This window comes from Podarcis erhardii (genome assembly GCF_964252035.2).
Source record: "Podarcis erhardii genome assembly, chromosome: 15".
Taxonomy (NCBI): domain Eukaryota; kingdom Metazoa; phylum Chordata; class Lepidosauria; order Squamata; family Lacertidae; genus Podarcis; species Podarcis erhardii.
This window is the reverse complement of record NC_138505.1, coordinates 19,432,174-19,454,212: the sequence shown is the minus strand read 5'-3', so window position 1 is coordinate 19,454,212 and position 22,039 is coordinate 19,432,174. Positions and strand designations below refer to the sequence as shown.

At 45.5% G+C, this 22,039-nt stretch overlaps 1 protein-coding gene across 1 annotated transcript in view; it reads left to right on the top strand.

Moving 5' to 3' along the window:
- Nucleotides 1-22,039, top strand: part of SPTBN2 (spectrin beta, non-erythrocytic 2) — a 93,336-nt gene that overhangs the window by 16,069 nt on the left and 55,228 nt on the right. Inside the window, exons 2-3 of the mRNA XM_081841678.1 lie at nucleotides 11,536-11,639; nucleotides 20,892-21,078. Coding sequence (XP_081697804.1) covers nucleotides 20,922-21,078 — 157 coding nt within the window. The 5' untranslated portion in view covers nucleotides 11,536-11,639; nucleotides 20,892-20,921. The remainder of the gene's footprint in view (nucleotides 1-11,535; nucleotides 11,640-20,891; nucleotides 21,079-22,039) is intronic.

Sequence of the window (22,039 nt, the reverse complement as noted above, 5' to 3'; positions counted from 1 at the left end):
TTGATTTTAAGGAGCTAAGGCCACTTATCATTGAATCACATAGGAGCTTATGTATGTTTGATAGCCGTTCCTGAGAACAGTATTTAGGATTTGCTCTGGTTCACCCTGGTGGCTTCAGATAAAATTGTAGAATTGGGCATAAAATTGTACAGTCTGCGTTTCCCAACTTTCCTTTTAGTTGCATACTTGTGAGAGAGGTGCCATATCTTTATATAAATTCCCGACTGTTCCTAGTCCTTTTTGTTTCTAGCCTTTAAACGGCTGTTCCCTAGTTTAACTTACAAATATTTTGTTCTAAAACAAATGGGACAGTGACAAAAGGGAATAAGAATTGGTGAAATGGTTGGTGCGAGATTTTTGGTTTAGATTTGTAAATTAGCAAGTGTTCAGTATATTTGGAGGAACAATTGGATGGTGTGTCAGGAGTAGAAGTGCTGCTGCACATTTTTTAAATTAAAAGCGTCTCGTTCCAAGGAAATCCAAGTGGGTTGTAACAAGTGTTAACATTATTTATAGTGGGCCGAAGTTATTGTGCTGCATCATGGCACCATGTTAAATTCGATACTCTCAAGTGTTCCTGAGCTACTCTATTTATTTAGGACAAAGTTTGACTTTAGATTGATGCTATAAAATGTAATTGTTATGAGGGGGAGAGACTGGTGTACATCATTTCCCTTTTCTAAAAAATAATCATGGATTTCCATTCCCATCACTCTGTAATTTCCTCAAGAGCAGTTGGTAAAGAGGTTTTAGAATTCCATACCCTTCAACGTTTATCTGATGAAAATAGGGACGTCCTAGGGAAAAGCGGGACGTTCCAGGATCAAATCAGAAACCAGGACGGCTTCTGTAAATCTGGGACTGTCCCTGGAAAATAGGGAGGTCCTGGGATTGACCAGCAAGGCTACATTGTCCACAAAGAGGTTTGTTTTATGTGCCGGTGCAGCAGACTTTATTTCCTGTACTGAGCCATTTTACCATTTTTTAATTAGCTATTGGTACCATGGCGTTGTGGTCTAAACCACGAGCCTAGGGCTTGCCGATCAGAAGGTCGGTGGTTCGAATCCCCGCGACGGGGTGAGCTCCCATTGCTCGGTCCCTGCTCCTGCCAACCTAGCAGTTCGAAAGCACGCCAAAAAAGGGCAAGTAGATAAATAGGTACTGCTCTGGCGGGAAGGTAAACGGTGTTTCCATGGGCTGCTCTGGTTCGCCAGAAGCGGCTTAGTCATGCTGGCCACATGACCCGGAAGCTGTATGCTGGCTCCCTCGGCCAGTAAAACGAGATGAGCGCCACAACCCCAGAGTCGTCTGCGACTGGACTTAACTGTCAGGGGCCTGTACCTTTACCTTTACCTTTACCTTTTTACCATGGCGAGAAAGAAAAGCAGTGGTGAAAAGGGGGCAACCCTGTTTCATGCCCCCCTCCGGAACCAAGGTGTGTCCCATCCATTTAACCTAACCTTAGCTTGGCCTAAACGTGTTTTCAGACCATTAATGCATTTTCCCCAGCAAGGTGTACAAGAAATCCCAGCTCAACTTGTCAAACACCTTGGTGGAATCCGATGAAGCAATAGAGATTAGTTCTTCATTCTTTTGGTATTATGAACTATATCAGCCATATAATTGGGTCAGCCATGTATTTGTGTCTAATAAGGCATATTCGGTCTTTATCTATTATCAAAGGTGTTAATAATGCTAATCCACCTGCTAAAATATTGCTAAAGATTTTAGCATCTTGGTTTATGAGAGCTATGAGCCTGCATTAGTCTTCTTGGATAGGAAATTTCCCAGGTTTCTTCCATTCAGTAAGAATTGGGTCTCCTTGCAGTATAGAACTGAATAATTTTAGTTTAGGGCTCAGTTGCTCTTTAAATGTTTTATAGAACTGGATTATAAAACCTGGATTTATAGAACTGGATTATAAAGCTTTAATTTTGTTAAGGCTTTCGTAGTATCTCCATCCAATATTGGTTCTGTTAAATACTTTCGTTGATTCCTTTCTAGAGCATTTAGTTTCACTTCATTTAAATACTTGTTCGTTTGCATAATATCTGCTGTTCTGATCTGAATATCTGATTGAACATCTAATCTGAAAGGAATGCTTGCAAATTTTCTCCCACTGTCTCTGTTCAGTATTGTTGCTCTCCATCGTGTCCTTGTGAACTTGTTGAAAAGCTAGAATTTTTAGTAGTGTGCTCATAGAATTTTTGGTTAGTATATTGCCTTGCATATGCTATCTTCCTAATTTCTAAACCTCTCAATTCTGTTCTTTTGTAATAACGTCCTGCATATTTTTTTACTGTCGTTGCCTGATTGTTTGTGGGTGTCTTCAGGTTTCTTTATTTCTGTCTGGAGACTAAATTTTGATGCCTCTCTTGACCTTTTAAGATGTACATATTTAATTCTAATATGGCCTCTCTTACTACATTCACTGAGTCCTCCACTAAGACTTCATTCAGAAAGGTCTCCAGTTCATTGATTAAGAAAGAATAAAATCTTTAAGTTCTTCCTTCAATTTATTGACTATGTGTTAAGTAGTGGATTCAGGTTTAGCTTCTGTTCTGGTTTTTAGAGGAGAGTCCATTATATGTACAGTAGTGAAAACAGAAGCATGGTTCAAAGGACCTGGAGAGTTTATAACAGTTGGATCAGCTAGACTTTTTGAGCTTAAACTATAACTGTATGAGTAGCATGTTATTATAATGTGGTGGGGGGGGGGGAGAGTAATCTCAATTAGTGGCTCCCAAATGTTTTCCCCCCATGGACTGCTTCAAAATCACTGAGAGTCTTGTGGGACCCCTAAATATTTTTTCCTGCCTTTTGTAGCAATTGCAATGCACCATTGCTGGATGAGGGTGTGGATTTTTCCTCAGGGTTTACTCCCGAATCTTTTCTCACAAGGCAGTGAAGGTTGGATCAGAGTTTTCCTTCTCCTGGATGGGCTGCCTTCTTAGGTTGACGAGAACCCCATAAAAGCAAGTATGACACAGATGTACTTTTAACCAAAATTTAGCAAGGTTCTGCTGCATGCACGCTAGTGCAATGAAGAACATAAGGGCAGTGGCAGAGGCAACGACAGAACAGAAGTACCCACAATTACTCTGTCCCTTGTAAACATACAGGGACGCTTTACCATTATTTCAACAGAATTTAATAGTTTTTGCATTACATCTTACTGACCAAGTACTTAAACTCTCCAGTTCAGAGGAAGACATAAAATGCTTCCTTTCAGCTTGGGCTTCAGACAGAATGGCTTCCTCAGGTTGCCATTGTTTTTGCCGTTTCTCCGTTTTTCTTTCTTGTTTTTCTTTGGTTTATTCTGCCAGCTGTATAGATGGTTCTGTTCTTTCTCTGGATCATTCTGGTCATTATTTCCAGTTCTGCCTCTTCATCCTGGCCCAGATTCAGGGCTGTAAGCGTTTTCCTAGCTCCCTCATCATGAGTAGTAGCAGTTGGCATGGTTCCTTCTTTGATTACTGCCGGTTTAAAAAGGAAAAACAAATGGTATTGAATATCCATGTTTCATAGTTTTTCAGTACAGTATATATTTTTTGAACTTGAGCCTTTTTTGTAGGGTTCCATTACTCAAGTCCTGAAAGAGACTTTCATTTTTCATTTGGTTTTCCCATGTAAGGTGAAGAACTGTGTTAAATCTTCTTTTACTTGGAAGTAATGAAATGGAATTATAATGGCCTTTGCCTGAGGAATGCGATCAATATCCTTGCTTTCCAGCTGAAGCTCAGTGAAAGTCTCATTAGCCCAGGTTATAAAAATGGGGAGGAGGTGCTGGCTTCCTGCAGATTTGGGCAACCCTCTCGCCCTCGGATTATTTCACCAGCTACAATTCTCCCAGTTGTCCATTGCCTGGTTTTGGATTTCTGGGTTTGCTTTTTCCAGTCCTGCAATGGCAGTTTTTGCTTTAGGCCAAGATTAAGGGTCACTCCTGCAGTTTAAATACCTCCCCCAACTGATCTTTTAAGAAAGGTCCTTAATCTTGACCTTCAGGAAGTTACAAGGTTTGCTCATTAAAGATTTCTCCTGACCCACTTCCGGTTATTGTAGGAGGATGAAATTGCACATGTATAATGATACAACTCTCCATAGGTAATGTGGTAATTTGTAGCTCTGAACTCCTAACAGTTTATCTGTTACTGGTGCTAATGTGGAGTAGTGTCTGATAATGGAACCAGTTGAAGCAGAGCGGTCATCAGGTTTCTGTACTTGAAAGGGCACACACCACGGGAGACGTTCAGTGAGATGAAAGGGACTTATGGGGAAGATGCCCCATCGTATGACGTAGTCAAGCACTGGCATCATCAGTTCAAGTGTGGTCAGACTTCGGTGGAACGGCTCCCATTCCTGGGCAACCACAGTTGGTCATTGATGAATGACACCATCTGGCAAGTGGAGGCCGCCATTTTGGAGGCTCGCCATGTAACCATTCGCCAACCAGCTGCAGATGTCAAGATCAGTGTGGGCTCTGTAGAAAAAATCACCCATGACCATTTGCACATGGGAAAGGTGTCTGCACGGTGGGTTCCCCGGCTGCTGATGCCTTTCCAGAAGCAGGAACGAGTCACATGCTCACAGGCTCTTTTGGCCATGTGTCACAAAACCATGATGACTTCTTCGCCAGACTAATTACTCAGGACGAAACATGGGTCCATCATTATAAATCCCAGTCCAAACAATGGAAGCACTCTGCCTCAGCACCTCCAAAGAAGGCATGTGTCCAACCGTCAGTGGGCAAGGTCATGCTCACGGTCTTTTGGGACCAGCGTGGAGTAGTGGTGATGGATTTCCTGGCAAAGGGTACCACAATTACTGGGCCATACTACGCTTCACTGCTGTTGAAATTGCAGAAGACCATCAAAATCGAGAGGCGTGGTATGCTGACCAAAGGTGTCTGCCTCCTGCAGGATAATGCCTTGATTCACAACTCGCACATTGCACCAATGGAAGCATGGTCCTGTGACTATGAAATCCTTCCTCATCCTCCTTATTCTCCTGACCTCACATCATTGGACTTCCACCTCTTTCCAACCATGAAGTTATTTTTGAAGGGCAAGCTTTTTCCATACAATGAAATGCTGATTTCTGATGTCAGGTTGTGGCTTCTGAGGCAACCTGCCGACTTCTACAGATGAGGTCTCCACAGCTGCATAAAGCGATGGGAGAAGTGTGTGACTCTTGCTGGTAGCTATGTAGAGATGGACTAATAACTGTGCCCAGTTTCGTTTGTCTCAGTCCACGGGGAATTACGTCAGGGGGAATCTTTAATCAATGCCCCTCATATCTATAGCCAGCCATTCTTCCCTAAAGGCTTTTTTGAACTGCCACAGTCGTTCAGACATTTGCGCCATGTCTTTTTTGGGAATATGGGCTGACACGTGGCACGACGAGCCCATCTTAGTATTCCTTCAGGCCTAGATTTGTGGTGTTGTGTCCCTATGGCACAAAATAGGCTGTCAACCATTTCCCCTTACCTCAAGTGAGGTTTTGAATCTTCGCCTTTCCAGGTGTTCTGAGGCTGAGTGCTATTTCCCCTCTTTTGGGGGGTGATATTCAGGGAATTTTTGGCAATAGAGAGCTGGATACTCCTGACAAGGGTTTACACTTTGATTTGGTGTTCTCCTTTGCATTAAAAGTTGTATATATGACGTTGCGGGGAAGGATTTCATTTTATATACGCCAGCAGCATCGTTCAAATTGGGTTTGTTTTTGGAGGTTGCTGGAGTGGGGAGCGCAAACGATTGCAGAGTTCAGAGTTCACCCTTGCGGTGCGAACATGTCCTGCTTTCTTGGCTCATGTGCCTGTTTAGGCCCCTTCTGCTGTTGGCTCTCAATCCAATCAGTGTCTGGATTACCGGTAAGTCTTCATGGTATTAGCAGTGCAAGGAGAAGGGTTTTTCAGGGTGATTGGGGGGGGGGGGGCAGCAATGAAGAATATTGGCAGAAATCCCTGTATTTCTCTGGACATAGCTAATAAAACCCGCTCTGCTGGGGTGGCGACATATGTGCTGCTTGTAGCTTTTATGCAAAATATCAAATGAGGCTTCAATTAGTGCACATTTTCTGCAAAAAGGAGTGCTGGAACTTAAGGCTTCCTTTGAAAGTCGTACGCTTTGGCCTGGTAACTTTACTCCCCCTAAAATGCTCACTAAGTGTTGATGGTGGACACTCTGCACATGTTCAGGAGACTCTCTCCCCTGCTCTGTTCCAAACCTTGAAAAAGAAGCTCTGGGCTGGCACTCAGGAGCCCGTCCCCAGATTTTTTTTTAAAAAGCCTACTTTGGAGGGGGGGCAGGTGTTGCTGTGAGAGGAACCCCCCACATTTTAAAAGCCAGGTGTGCATTGTGAGCCCTAAGTTAAGTACAGGTTTTCCATTCTGTATAGAATCTGGCTGCCTGTGAAATCAAAATCCCTATTTTTTATTATTTGTTTTAACAAACAAAAGGATTCTAGTCCTCATTGTTGTTGGGTGGGGGTGGGGAGGAGGCCTTTTTATTGTTGTTGAAAAAACACAGGCAGTGTACAGGTCCATAGCTGGAGTCCTTAAGAGTATAAGCTCCCTTTGGAAGTCCAAAGCTAAGAATAAACTAGTCAATTGGCCCACGTAATCTGCGGATTAGCCACTCTGATGCTCCTAGGTTTGGTGCTGGGATGCTTCTGATAGCCAGGGCACAATAGCGGCTGGTATCGGGAAATCTCATTTCTTATTGCCAGAGGTGTAGAAGGTTACATTAATGTTTTCCTCCCACCTCCCACCTCCCAATAAGGCAGCTAGCTAAACCTGAAATCCAGGGAAGGCATCACAAGCCAATTGCTTTGTGGTAATTCCGGAAAGAGTAATTGTTGATCGGGTAACATAAGCAAAGAAATTAGTATTTAAACTTTTGAACACATTTGTTGATTTCCTGCCTCTGCTTCTCCCACTCTGAATTTTCCTCCCCAAATCCTCAGTGTAAAATACCAAATTGGATACTTTGACTGTTGACTAGCTTTCTCTCTTTCCCTCTTAAGGTTTCTTTTTTGTGTGTGTGGGGTGGGTGGGGAGCGAGCAGCCAAACTGGACCTGCAGTCGGAGTCTAGAGGGTGGGAACAGTTTGGAAAAAGGAAGTCCTCGCCTCCTTTTTTAAAGCCCTTAGTGATAAAATCTCAAGGTGAACATGCTAAAAATGTGCTGGTGCGCTTTTTTTTTTAAAAAGCATTTATTTATTTATTTTAAAAAATCTACTTTGTGAATTAGCTGGAACAAGTGAAGTGGGAAGGAGGAAATCAGATTTGTGCATGTGTGTTTAGGTAATGGATCGTGGACTTAATCCTTAAACTGAAAAGCCTGCCTACGCGTGTTGTCAGAAGCAGGCTGCCCCTGAACTCAAAAATGTGTGCTGAGGGAAGGGACTGCTTGGGGTTGAGGGGGGTGGAGGAAAGGAATTCTGCCCATGCTCAGAGGTAGCTTTCTTATTTATTAATTTTAAAAAAATATTTTTAAACTGCCCTTCATCAATACAGTTCCTAAGATGTTATTCATACTCCAGGATTTAGCCTAGCTACTGATAACAAGACTTCAGGGACTTGGACCTTGGTTGAGGCCTTGGAACAAATCAATTTTAAAAATGTGGCGATTTTGAGTCTTGGTCATCGGCTGCACTGTTTTAAGATTTCTAATAAGTCAGCTCATTGGTCTTTCTAGCCCAGCATCTCCTTAGAGCTTGAGGCGAGGGGCTGTAGCCAATGATAGTTCTATTTGACTAATTTAGGCCTGTTGATTTCAGTGGGTCTACTCTGAGTAGAACTTAGTTGGCCACAACTCCAGGTGGTTTCTTCCTCTGCCCTACCTGGAAATATCAGGGATAGAACCTGGGGTCATCTTGCTGGCAAAGAGCTCACTTTTAGGCACCCTTGAACCAGAACATATGAAAGCCTTACTAGACCAGGCCAAAGGCTCATTGGGCCCAGCATCCTGTTTTTGCAGGATGGTTTTGACCATCACAGTGTCTTAGAGGAGGGAATGCTGTAGTTTAAACTCTGTGTGTGAATAACTACCTTCTGTTGTCTGTTCCGAATCTTTCGCTATTTAGCTTCATGGGATGTCCCCAAATTCTAGTATTGTGATGAATTCAGTAAATGTTCTCTGCAACAGGGCAGGGTTCTGTCTGCATGCAAAATGGGAAGATAGCAAATGGTTTTGTAAATACTTGTGGGCATGCCTGCATTTTCTTTGTGCAAAGGCTGCATTTTCATCGCAGCTTAAAACTTACCTCCGGACTCCCCAGCGGCAGTTTCGGGCCTCAGCTGTACATTTGCCGCCTGTCACTTTTCCAAAAGGCTGCATCTGCCGTCTGTTCTGTGTTGATTTCTTCCTTGCCTGGAGCAGAGTTGGCGGGCACATGAGCCCCCAGAAGATAAGAAGGCAGGGCAAGCCAAGTGACCTGGTTTGGCTGCTTGACCCGGATTTGGCACCACAACTGCCACAGGGAGTCTGAGTCATCGGGGCTGTGACCCAGATCTCCATTTTCCGGAGGGGTGGACACTGCTTGTTGGTTTGCTGACTGGCAGCCCCAGTGTATCCTTTGCAGCCAAACCTTCCGATTGTCAGATATTTCTGGGAAAGGAAGGCGCTGGCTCTGTTGGGGTGGCAATGGGTGTTTTGTTTTTTAGGCAACATGGTCATTTCATTAGGCAGTTGCAAAGGATGTATGCAAGGTTTTGATTAATTGGAACTCATCTTCAGGTTGGTTGGTTGGTTGGTTGGTTGAGCATTGAAATCAAACCTGGAAGATGCAGCAGGAGAATGAAAAAAATTATGGGACTGATGGAAGTCTGCAGTTTGTAGTAGCTATAAGAAGGAAGGAAGAGTGGTTGGTAGATCTTGGGACTCAAATAAAAATATCTAATAAATCCATGCCCTCTGCCCTGTCCTGCCCTCTGGGTATTTTATTCCTATCTACATTTTATTGTTTTGGGGGATTTTTAAAAAAAATCATACATACAAACCTGTAGTACAAGAAATAATAAGCATAGAAGCAGCAAAAATCTTGTCTTGAACATATGTGTTGTAAAATAGAATGATAAATAAATACTACTGTACTACTACTACTACTACTAATAATAATAATAATTTATTTGCAGTATACCCTGCCCATCTGTCTGGGTCCCCCCAGCCACTCAACAGAACACTAAAAATGCGATAAAATATCAGACATTAAAAACTTCCCTAAACATGGCTGCCTTCAGATGTCTTCTAAAAGTCAGATAGTTGTTTATTTCCTTGACAGACCATGTGGTGGGCCAGACTATTTTTTTGGGTGGGTGGGGGGGGAATGAACGAATTCCTATGCCCCACAAATAACCCAGAGATGCATTTTAAATAAAAGCACACATTCTACTCATGTAAAAACACGCTGATTCCCAGACTGTTCGCAGGCCGGATTGAGAAGGCAATTGGGCTGCATCCGGCCTATGGGCCTTAGGTTGCCTACTGCTGGTTTAGGGCTTTAAAGGTTAGCACCAGCACTTTGAATTGTGCTCGGAAACAGACTGGGACTGACTTTTATGTCAATTTGCCTGATAGAATCAAAGAATTGTAGAGCTGGAAGGGACCACAAGCGCGATCCTTGCAATGCAGGAATCTTTTACCCAGCGTGGGGCTCAAACCCACAACCCTGAGATTAAGAGTCTCATGCTTTACCAACTGAGTTATCCCCGGTCTATTGCTGAGCTTCTCCAAAGCAGATTTGAGTCAGGGTTTGGGGTGAGGGTAAAGATCTGTTGGCATTTTAAATGCAAAAGATACCAAACAGAATCAAATTTGTCGTGGAAGAGCCAGCCGTGTACAACTGTACTGTGCCATGTTGGTTTCTCTGATATCAAGCCATGTCTCTGTGGAGAGACCACCTGTAATTTCCCACTGGGATGCTCTCTGCCTCCAAGCAGCAGCAACAACAGCATCAGCTATTGGCACTGCCAGATTATCTGTGATACTTCAAACAGCGAAAGCAGAATCAGGGGAATCTATTTGTCTTGTGATTGCTTTCCAGAAGCAGCTTCCCAGAACAGCTGAACCCAGATCACACTCTGGCCTCACTCAAACTTCCATTTGCCCAGCCACTTTCTCCCGGGGAAACCCGCAGTTTAATGCTGGGTTTTCCATGGACTGCTGTTTGTTCCAATTTATCACAAAAGAGCGGGTTTTCTTGGGGGAAAACAGCAGGTCAAAGGGAAAAACTGCTCAGACCCTTGCCTAGAAAGCAGAAAATCATTCTGACTGTGCTTTCTAGGCATGGGACAACTGGAAGTGTACCTGAGCCCTCCTCCCATCATTTATGTAAAAAGGCACCCTGCCCTGTTAAGTCTTGCTTGCAGCCTTGCTTACCATCGCCTGTGGGCCCTGCCCAGCCGCAGGGAGGAAGCTACTCCTCATACAATGCAATATATGATGCTGCTTAATCTAGTTGTAATATTTTAATGGCTCTCTTCCTCTTACATGCCTCTTGTGTACCGGTATATAACGGCTGCCTTCCTGGTATGTGTGCACAGACTCTTTGTTTTCTCTGCTCCCAGTGTGCTTCCACTGCTGGTTTGGGAAGCAGCGGACCCAGGGTGTTAGCGACAATCCATATTTATCCTGCTGTTTTTTAATGGAATACTTGCAGTTTGATGCATTTCCACCCCAAATGAGATTAGATCCAAACTGAGAAAAGGAACCTAGCTGCGATTAAGCTCACAGTGTCTACACAGCCTATTTGTCTCTGTTTATAATCAATATATTCTGCAAATCTGCAGCTAAATATTTGGTTGGATCAGTTCAGGACGGGTGAATTTTAGAGCAGGAAGGGCCCTGTTTGCTCCACCATTTGTGTGACAGCCCTTCAGATATTTGATGACATCTATCGCCTACCCCTAGGCCTAATCTTCTCTTCCCCAGGCTAAACGTACCAATACATTTTAACTATTAGGGCCATATTTTCAGACTACTTGCCATACATGTCATCATCCTCTGGACACACTCTTGTTTGTGGTGGTCCTCCTTCAGATGTGCTAACAAGAACTGGACACAGTACTCCAATATGAAATTTACTTTCTTACACAGCAACATTATCTCCTTGGTTTCCTGACCTCCATTCTCTTAAGCTCTAAGGCTGCAGTCCTATACACACTTACATGGGAGTAAGTTCTATTGAACTCAGTAGGACTTACTTCTGAGTAGACAGACCTGACTTCTCTTTTCCTGCCCCCAAAACAAATCCTTTCACTTGGCCACACAGAAGCAATGCTGTTTGTTAACATTCTTTTGCTGACATCTTCCCCATGAAGACTTACAATGTTTGTGGATGTTCTGTGACATCCACCGTTCAGCGAGTGAAGGAAGGGGCTTGCAGACAACAACTGTTGTGAAGCAAACGATTTTGGGCATTGTACATAATGTGTTTAAAGTGTGTTGTTGCCTACCTCTGGGCCTTGAGAATGGTGCAGGTTAATAATCAAGTAAAGAGGCTACACATTTCTCCTCACTGTGCTTGTGTGTTACAGGTCCTTGTATAAAGAACAAGCTCACGAGCAGACACGCAGCCGTGGGGAGCTGAATACTCGGACAGCGTGGCATTCAGATTGGCAGAACCAGGCTGACTTTCTGTGTAAGTGGGGTCTGGCAGCTGTGCCTTAAACTTGGATGAGGTGGATACGAAACAATGCTTTCCTTTTATTAAAGAATTATTACAACAGCCCTGCAGGGTGGGGCAGGCCAGGAGCAGGAAAGGCTCACTCATCCTTGCTGTGTGTGTGGCCGGGCAGGGTCATAGCACAATGCTAGAGTACAGCAGTACCTCAGGTTACAAACTTAATTCATTCCAGAGATCTGTTCTTAACCCGAAACCGTTCTTATCCTGAGGCGCACTTTCACTAATGGGGCCTCCTGCCTCCGCTGCGCAATTTCCGTTCTCATCCTGGGGCAAAGTTCGCAACCCGGAGCAACTACTTCCAGGTTAGCAGAGTTTGTAACCTGAAGTGTTTGTAACCCGAGGTACCACTGTACATGTTATGCATGGATTTGCCCTGTTAGTTCAAGATTTCCCCCCTTCCGTCCTGAAACTCATGGGAGGAGCTGCTTTGCATTCAGAAGGGTTCAATCCCTACCAGTCAGTGTAGAGTCAAATGAACAGTGCTGGCTCCAGGTGGGGGTTTTTTGTTGGCGGGGGAGAGGGTTTTTGCAAGAAGTGGAAGGGCCATAGCATGGTGGTAGACGCCTTGCTTGGCATGCAGAAGTTCCCTGGTTCAATTCCTGCCATCTCTTGGCAGGAGTGGGAAGTAGTCCATTCTAAATCTGCATTGCCAAGCAGTGTAGACCACATTCCCTTCTGGACAACTTTCTGGGGCTCACATGCCAGTGGTTGGAGGGGATAGAGGCAGTGTTATTTTTTCCTTGGTTCCATTGGCTAGTTTCTACACACACATTATTATTATTATTATTATTATTATTAGAATTTATATACCGCCCTATAAATCAAGATATAAAACCACAAAATACCTAATGAAAATAAAAACAACAACCCAATAGCCCCTGCCCCCCAAAAAACACATTTCAAAAGGGCATAGGAGGTAATTCGGATCAACCAAAGGCCTGATGACAAAGGAACTTTTTGCCTTGCACCTAAAGGGGTATAATGGAGGCACCAGGTGAACTTCCCTGGGGAGGAGCCACTGCAGAGAAGGCCCGTTCTCGTGTTGACACCCTCTGAACCTCTCAAGGAGGGGGCACATGAAGGAAGGCCTCAGAAGATGATCCCAGGGTTCGGGTAGGTTCATATGGAAAGTGGCGGTCCTTGAGGTATTGCGGTCCTGAGCCGTTTAAGGCTTTATAGGTCAAAACCAGCACTTTGAATTGTACACCCCTCAGTCCTCCATTCAGACAAGCAAGAAGCCTTATCAGAGTCCAAGGGCACATGCCAGCCAGGTCAAAACACTCAAGGAAGGTGCAAAACAGGACCACTTGAGAGTTTAACCTGTAGAGCCTTGGAATGCTTGTAGATATTCTCTGAGTGAAAGAAGTATGGCTGAGGAGGGAGCATCCCAAGGGCCAGAGAGAAAGGCTTTGAGGTCTGCATTTGCCTCCCAGCCCCAAGGTTTCCCTCCCTCCCCATGGTGTAGACAGTGCTGAGCTTGGTGGACCAGTCATCTGGCTCTGGGCAAGGCAGCTTCTATTATTCCTAAGGTGTCGGAAAATGTGGTAAAGAGGAACACAAAAAAGGGAGGCGTGAGGAAGTCAAGAAAGAAAGTTAATCAAATATGAATTTAAAAGCTGGAGTTTTTATTTCTCTTTTCTTTTTTATTGTTGGAAGGAATTTTATATTTCCTGTATCTTGTTTTCTCGATCTGTTTTATGTGTATTTTGTTTTTCTGATCTGTTTTATGTGGATCTTTGATTATTATTATTTTTTACCTTTTTGGTTTTTATGTGTTTTTTCCTTTTATAAAAATCTAATAAACATATTTTTTTTAAAAAAAGGAAAATGTGGTGTAGTGGTTAGAGTATCTAACCACCACAGTGTTCTGCAGCAGCTTTCAAAATTCGCCAGGTGCATTTTGCACCTGGCTATCAGCCACTTGCGACCAAGTGAAGATGCCCAGGCAGCAGGATGGCGTCTAACATCACCATCTGGAGGTGCATGCCTGGGGTCTTTGGGTCTTGCCTATTTTCACGCACTAACAACACACCCTTTGGAATTCTATCCGTGATATTTTATCTGCACAATCGGAATGAATTTCAGGAACTAAAAGGTTGGTCCTTTGCTTGCAAATAAAACTGCAAGATTGTGGCCACACCTTGGATTAAAAAATACAGTAGTCCCTTTAATATCTGCTTTGTGGGGGGGGGGGGACTGGTTGCCTGTCTCTGAGCTGGAGAGCAAATGCCACAGATTCAGAGGTGCTGTTAAAGAAAACAAAACTTCAGTTGTTTGGTTCATTCTTTTTTGGGAGGTAAGGAATGCAGTCCGCATAAACTTGTGTGATGCTTTCTTGCTGGTCCTTTGGGAAACTGATGGACTGCTTTTAGATTTTTCTCTCCTTGGAAAACCACTTAGCACAGAGAAGAGAAGTAATTTTCTCCCAGGGTGAGCGGCGTTCGGTGCTGAAGGCCACCTGCCAACTCACACACCACAACCTGAGATCCGCTCACTTGCTCCTGGTGCCAGCCGTAATGGGTTCTACCTGTCCTAGGGGAAACAGCTGCCGTTGATGGATATATCTCCTTAGTGCAGGGCTGCAGACTTGTGGGCACCATCCCACGGCTGTGTCTTGGCAAGCAGAACAACAGCCCAAAGACTTGATGCCGGGTATATTTTGTTAAATTCACACCTTGTCTTTCCATAAATGAAAAAAACAAATAAACCTGTAACTATAAGGCAGAAGTAAGGAATTTCAAGCCCAAGTGGCCTAATGCCACCCTACAGGTCTCTCAAGACTCTCCCAGGCCACATCTTCCACTAGTGCTTTTGTGACAATGTCACTTGCTTCTTTGGAAGAAGGATGGTTTGTGTTTGTCTAATTGTGTGTAGATACCTCTGACTTTGGAATGTAGCCTACGATTCAAAGGTAAGAGTTCCACCTGTGGCTCCACCCACTTTGGCATCTGGCCACGCCCTCTGCTGGTATGCACACCCCACCCCACCCCAGTTTGTGCAGAAGAGAATGCAACCCCCAGTAAATAAAAGGTTCCCCAACCCTGATTTAGTGAGAACGGCCCCTGGGAACAAATTATGTCAGTTGCCCAGCTTGTGAGGTACCGTATTTTTTACCCTATAGGACGCACATTTTCCCCTCCAAAAATGAAGGGGAAATGTGTGTGCGTCCTATGGGGCGAATGCAGGCTTTCGCTGAAGCCTGGAGAGCGAGAGGGGTCGGTGCGCACCGACCCCTCTCGTTCTCCAGGCTTCAGGAAGCTCTGCGCATCCCTCGGGAGACCGGCTCCGAGGGTTGCGCAGAGCTGCCTGCAGTCCCGGACTCAGCGCAGCTCTGCGCGGCCATCGGGAGCGGGGCGCAAAGTCCCGCCCGGCTCCCGGTGGCTGCGCAGAGCTGCCTCCAGTCCCGGGCTCAGCGCACTTCTCCCCATTGCCAGCCCCACAAGCTCGGGGGACAGCAGGGAGGCGGAGCGCACCTTCCCGCTGTTCCCCGACCTGGTTCTTCCAGCCCCGCACCTGGGGGGGGATATTTTTGTTTCTCCCCCCCCCCCCAAAAAAACTAGGTGCGTCCTATGGGCCGGTGCGTCCTATGGGGCACAAAATATGGTACATAAGTGGCTCCTGACCATTTTACCTTAAGAGTGGGGAACATTTGACTCTCCAGACGTTGCCAGATTACAGTTCCCAACAGCCCCAGCAAGCATCCCCAATGGCCAGGGATCATGGGAGTTGTAGTTCAGCCACATCAGGAAGGCCAAAGGCTCCCCACATCTGCTGTGCAGATGGTGCTGGCCTCTGCTGTTGCTGTTCCTCCACTTTGCTTGAGTTACTATGACAGAGGATTGTAGAAGGGACCACAAGGGTCATATAGTCCAACCCCCTGCAATGCAGGGATCTTTTGCCCAATGTGGGGCTCGAACCCACAACCCTGAGTTTACAAGTCTCATGCTGTCCTGACTGAGCTATTCAGAGAATTTATAAGAGTTGCAATGCAGAGAAATTCGGCTGTTGAAGCTTCTCTTCCCCACCCTCCCCGCAGCCACTACACCTCCATAGAAGGGCTATCTATCTGTAAAAAAACCTGGCGGAAGAATCCTAAGAGTTGAAAGGGACCTGGGAGGTCACCAAGCCCAATACCCTGCTCAGTGCAGGATTCAACTGCAGCCAGGGCCAGTGCTATCCTTAGGCCAGCTAAGCAACCACCTTAGAGGGGAACAGTTTTATGCAGATTGGTATAAAATTATTCTGCACTGTTAGCAATACTGAACAAATGACTTTGACTGTATGTTATATGGATGTAATCAAACCATCAGATACTGAGATATCCGAGCCAGAGGTTATCATAAGAGAACCTTTCTTGGGATTTGTTCCACTAAAGGAAAAGGCGTATATTTGAAACCCACTTGGAAGAGCTTTGCAAACACTCTGTTCTGCCCCCTACCCCACCCCCTTCCACTCCTTTTTGTGACATTTTTGGGTCACTTCCTGGTTCGGCGCAATGCGTGTGTTCACAATTGCGCACATATTGAAAATGCGTAAACCGGTGTGCGGTGGGGGTTGCCTGTACAAGATTTGTAATGAAGCCCTTCCATTTCATGGTAACAATCTGCAAGACGAGAGTGACCAAATTCAACTTCTGTGAACTGATAATATTCATTTAACAAAAGAGTGCTGAAATGGCCCCCCGGATAAATCTTAAATTCCCTGCCAAAATCTGAGCAGGTTAGTGAGCTTGAATAGAAGCAAAGCAAAAAGTCCTTCTGCTGGAGAATTTCTGGGTGGACTTGGGATGCAGCGTCACAATCCATCATTTTGAAGAAGACCAGACAGACAGGAGGCCAGATGGCCACGGTGTCCTGTCCCCCCACCCCCCGCCACCCTGTGAAAGTGTAAATAGAAAAGCTGTCTGTTTCAGCAGAGGAGCCGTGACAAACGAGGCCTGTCTGAAGGGAGCAGATGAGAGCCACAGATGCAAAGCAGAGCTGGGGAAGGTGGTGAGGTTTAGGAGAGGTTCTTCCAAGGCAGAGGTGAGGAGCCATTTTCAGCCTGAGCTCTGCATTCCCTTAAGGCTGGGCAACCTTCCGGAGTCCGTGAGCCCGTGGTGAGTGGGGGCAGAGTGACAAATGTAGATTTTTACATCTGTACAGCAGGCTAGCTCCAATCGAGCAAGGGGTGTTAATAGAGTTCAAGGGCAGGGTTGGGCAATACCTGCTTTTCAGCATTGTAATGCATTGCCAGCAAAACTTCATGATATGGTGGTATATTACGATGTCGGGAAGGAAGAAGGCTGTTGCTGGCCACGGAGACAATTAGCCTCACCGTGTGCAGCTTCTGCCTCTTCCTGTTGAGACTGGGCGGGTTGCGCTGCCCCAGGCAGAGCACATCAGTCGATGTGCCACATGGCACAACACCGCAGAGCTGTCATCCTCCCCAGACCCGCCAGCCGCAGCTTGCCCCAATGATCTGTGGCTGCGCAAGCGGCGGCTACCAGGAGCCATTGTTCTGCTCAGGGTGAGGAGGAACGGAGGAAGGAAGCAGCCTGCTAATGCTTGTGTGGCCAGAGAAGGAAACTAAGGCTCTGGCTGGCAGGCAGGCCATCCCCACTCCTGAGGCCAGCAGCTTGGCCACAGAGGGAGTGGGCAAGCACTGGGTAGCCTTATTGAACTGTGTGATGCTGGCAGCAAGCAGGGCCGGGGATTTGCAATACAGTGGTACCTCTAGTTAAGTACTTAATCCGTTCCGGAGGTCCGTTCTTAACCTGAAGCACCACTTTAGCTAATGGGGCCTCCTGCTGCTGCCACGCCACCGGAGCATGATTTCTGTTCTCATCCTGAAGCAAAGTTCTTAACCTGAGGTATTATTTCTGGGTTAGCGGACTCTGTAACCTGAAGCGTCTGTAACCTGAAGCATATGTAACCCGAGGTACTACTTACATTGCCTGATGGGAAATTTCTGAAATTAGTCCCATGATTTTATCTCTAATCTGGTTTCAGGCAATGTATTGATACATTGCCAATGGCTATTCAGGGACATATTCCAGCCAGGCAAAAACACTTGAAGATGGTGCAGAGGAAGACTGGTTGGGTGTGTAGCCTGGAGACAGACAGACAGGACTGCACAGTAGGACTCGCTCCAGCCACATGGAGTCCAGGATGCTGCTTGGTTTTCTGAGGAACTCCAGGCAATGAATTGGACTGGGCGTTGGCTAGAGTGCAGTCAGTCTGACCGAACAGGTATGAACACACAGCCGGTCCTGCTACATGGTGTCAACTGCATTCTTCAGGAATTTCCCAGCAGCGCTGTTTAGAGTAGTAAACTAGCTGGTTCGGACAAGGAAAGCAGTCTTGTGTGTGAGATTTGCTTGCCATTTTGAAGGCGACATCACTTTTATTCATGATGAATTGGATGCCACAATTGGTCCCGGTCCATTGGAGGTCGCTAGTGCACCATCAAAGAATTTATTATGGGATCAGTTTCAGTTGCTGCAGCTGAAGGATGTGAGCAGAATGTTTTTGGCAGTGAGGCTGACATCATGCCCTCTTGATTCCTGCACATCATGGCTGATGAAATTAGTAGGAGCAGACTGGTTGGATTGGTCCAGGGGGTGGTTAATAGCTGATTAAGGGAGCAGCCTGGAGAGAGAGGGATGTGACTGAGGAGGGAATGTGGCCCAGGGAGGGCCACTGTGGGCTAAGTAGAGTGGTCTGGAGGGACATATTTGGCCCCTGGACCAGAGATTCTCCACCCTGGCTTAAATAATTACTGGCAATGCACTGAAGCATTTTGTAAAGTAATAAGTGCAGATAAAATTGAAGCATGTTTGGATTTATGAATGCACACACAGAGATTATGTTGCATTTTGAGAATTTTCCTTTAAAAGTTTCACTGAGTATTCTGTGTTTGTGTCCGTCTGAGAATATTCTAACTTTGGGGGCTTATGGCAGCGCCACAAAAATCCCTTTGCGTGCCGGCTGTGGCTGCTGTGAGCAGGATTTAAACATTTTCCGCATCACTGCAAGCTCTATTTTCTCTTACTCACTCACTCTCTTCGCCAAAAGCTGATTTTACAACTTTTTTTAAAAAAACCTGCACATTCTAAAAGGCTTCCAGAAGACTAGCTGTGTTTCTCTGCTGCAGCAAAAGCAACTGAGAATCCCTTAGTACCTTGAAGATGAGCAAACATTTATATGGCACAATAAGCTTTTGTGGGATAGAGTTCATTTCATCTGATGCTTCTGATGAATGGCGGTGAATGACGTGATGAATCTGTTCATCTGGAAGGTGTTTCAGGAAACCTTAGTCATTTTTCCTAAGGGGGGGGGGGAGGCAGAGAGAGACAGGGAGGGAGATTGGAAACAGTAAGATCCACCTGGCACCTTCACAGACGCTATCCCAAGTAGAACCACCAAACATATTTATGCTTATGTTTTCAAATGTAAGTTGCTTGGAGACCTTTGAGCAACAAGCAATTAACAAATCCAATTACTATTAATAATAAAACTGCACAAAGGGCCTTTGGAGAGAGCAACTGCAGCTCATTAGCAGAGCACCTGTTTTGCATGTTGAAGGTTCTCCGTTCCGTTAGTGAATCTGGTGGTGGGAAGGATCTCTGCTGGGATCCTGGCGAGCTGCTGCCAGAATTGAGCTAGGCGGATGAATAGTCTTGACGTGGTGTCAGGCAGGCTTCCTCTGCCCTTTTTCTCCCTACAGTTGGTTACAGATAAGATTCCTATGGATCTTAACACCTATGTGCTGTGATGCCTATAGGGACCCTTTCAAGGATCTGGCCCATAGAAGTAAGGCCACCCCCCCCCCCCATAATGGGCATTGCCATTCAAATGATGTGTGTGCACCACATCATGTAATTGATTATGTGGAGCGGGGCTTACTGGACCCCACCCAATATTTTATTCAATTTTGCACCCTGGACTCTAGGAATTCTAGTTCTGTGGGGGGAATGGGGGTCTCCTAACAATTCTCAGCACCCTTAATGAACCACACTTCCCAGGATTCTTTGGGTGAAGCTATGACTGTTACTCTCCAGCCCTGCCTCCCCCCTAAATCTTAGCAGGCAGCTTTTCAGGCTCCCTTTCCTTTTTCTCTCCTGAAGAATCATAGGATTGTAGAGTTGGAAGGGACCACGGGGGTCATCTAGTCCAACCCCCTGCGGTGCAGGAATCCTTTGCCCAATGTGGGGCTCCAATCCATAATCCTGAGATTTAACAGTCTCTACCAACCGAGCTGTCCTCTGGATAGAGTTGGTGTAGAAAATACTACGCCAGGGGAAGAAGGGCTGTGGCTCAGTGGTAGAGCACCTGTGTTGCAGCCAGAAGCACCCCCCCCCCCGGAGAGATGCTGCTGCTATTAGTGTGGGTGTAATTGAGCTACAGGAACCAGGTATAAGGTGACTCCCTATAAGGCTGTGTACACTCTATACCTTTAAAGCACATTCGAAGTACTCCCCACCCCCTGCAAGAGTTCTGAGTTTTGTGATTTAGTATATTTTATTTTTCACGAGTAACCAAAGTACATTCAGTCCTCCTTACAGGTCAATGGCATTCAGTTTGTTGAGGGGGGAAGAGAACTGGGGAGAAAGAGGGGAGGAAATGGAAAGAAGGGAGGGGGAACAGTGAACGTTCATTCTTTTACATAGTACGTGAGCGGAGCTTTTGCATCAGTGGCCTGTGGATAGGTATCTTATTGGGCACTTGGTTTGTTCAGGGTTGCTGGGGATTTTAAATCTGTGAGGGGTAAACAAACTAAAATGCCCAGAATTTTTTGAGAGAAGGAACGCGGTTTGAATGTACCGTACTTTAACGGGATAGCGTGTACGTCACCTAAGAAAGCTGAGGATCTGTGGCTCCTAAACGGTTAGAGAACAACGTACAGTGGTACCTTGGTTTCCAAACGCCTCCTTGTCGAATGTTTCAGTTCTCGAACAGTGAAAACCCCAAAGTAAATGCTTCCGTTTTCGAACTTGAACACCTGACATGGCTTCCTCTGAGTGCAAAAAGCTCTTGCAACCAATCGGAAGCCGCGCCTCGGTTGTTGAATGTTTTGGAAGCCAAACGGTCTTCCAGAACGGATTACGTTCAACAACCGAGGTACCACTGTGTATACATTTTTTAGAATGGACGTAAAAGAATACTTGGTTAGGTATGAGATGGCCTTGTGCCTGAAGGCTCTCACTGTTCCCTCTTTCACTTCAAGGCGGACGTTGGCCCTGTTGCCGAAATCGCCATGAGCAGCACCCTCTCCCCTACCGACTATGACAGCCTGGAGATCCAGCAGCAGTACAATGACATCAACAACCGCTGGGAAGTGGCCGACGAAGACTGGGATAATGAGAACAGCTCGGCCCGGCTTTTCGAGCGCTCTCGCATCAAGGCGCTGGCAGGTAAAGGGGTGCAAGGGAGCTTGTCGTAAATCTATATCACAGGGTGGCTGTGAAGATAAAATGGAGGCAAGTGGGTGGGCTTATTTATTTTCATTTTATTTATTAAATTTGTACATGGTACTTCCCCAAAATACATGGGGGACGTCCTGTCAAAGGCTGCTAATCATACTGGCTGTGTATTACTTCTAGGATTGGAAACGCCATGACTCCGAATACCAGTCACTGGAGTACCCGGTCAGGAGAGTGCTCTTGCAGCAATTAAGGGAAAATAAGGGAAATTTTTGTAAATACGTTTGAATTTGAGATGCAGTAAGAAAAATGCATAAAATAAATAATGCTAGAAAGGAAAGGAGGGAAGTTGAGGGGAAGGTAAAGTAGATTTGTAAAGATTAGGTTTTTCTTGTCAAAATAGTTGTAAAAGCTGAAAATGAAAAATGAAATTATATATAAAAATGAGAGTCCTCTTGCCCTTACGTCTCACTTGCAGGCTTCCTGCAGGCACGTATTTGGCCACTGTGAGAAACAGGATGCTAGACTAGATGAACCCCCTTTGGTCTGGTCCAGCTTCAGGGGTCCTCTTAGGTTCTTATGGTGGGAAAATTAAGCAAAGTTAGAAACCATTTTTTAAAGTTGCTTGAGAGTCCCCCCTCAATACTTTGCAGGTGCAAGCCAGGCTAACAACTCAACTGTGTTCACTCATTTGAAGGCTGAAATGTAGGTTGGGGTAGGAGTAGGAGTAGGGTAAGAATGGATGAGGATGATTTTATTTACTGAATTGATATCCATCCTTTCTCCTCAGGTTGCACAGGGTGGCAAACAGATACACAATATAAAATCCTGCAACTGAGTTGAGACTTCATGCTAACCAGGAAAAATAGGGAATACTTGCAGGACAACTTTAGAAAAGTAGGTCGAAAAATCCTAGCAGCTCTGATAGTCAGGGACACTGAAAAGGGGAGAG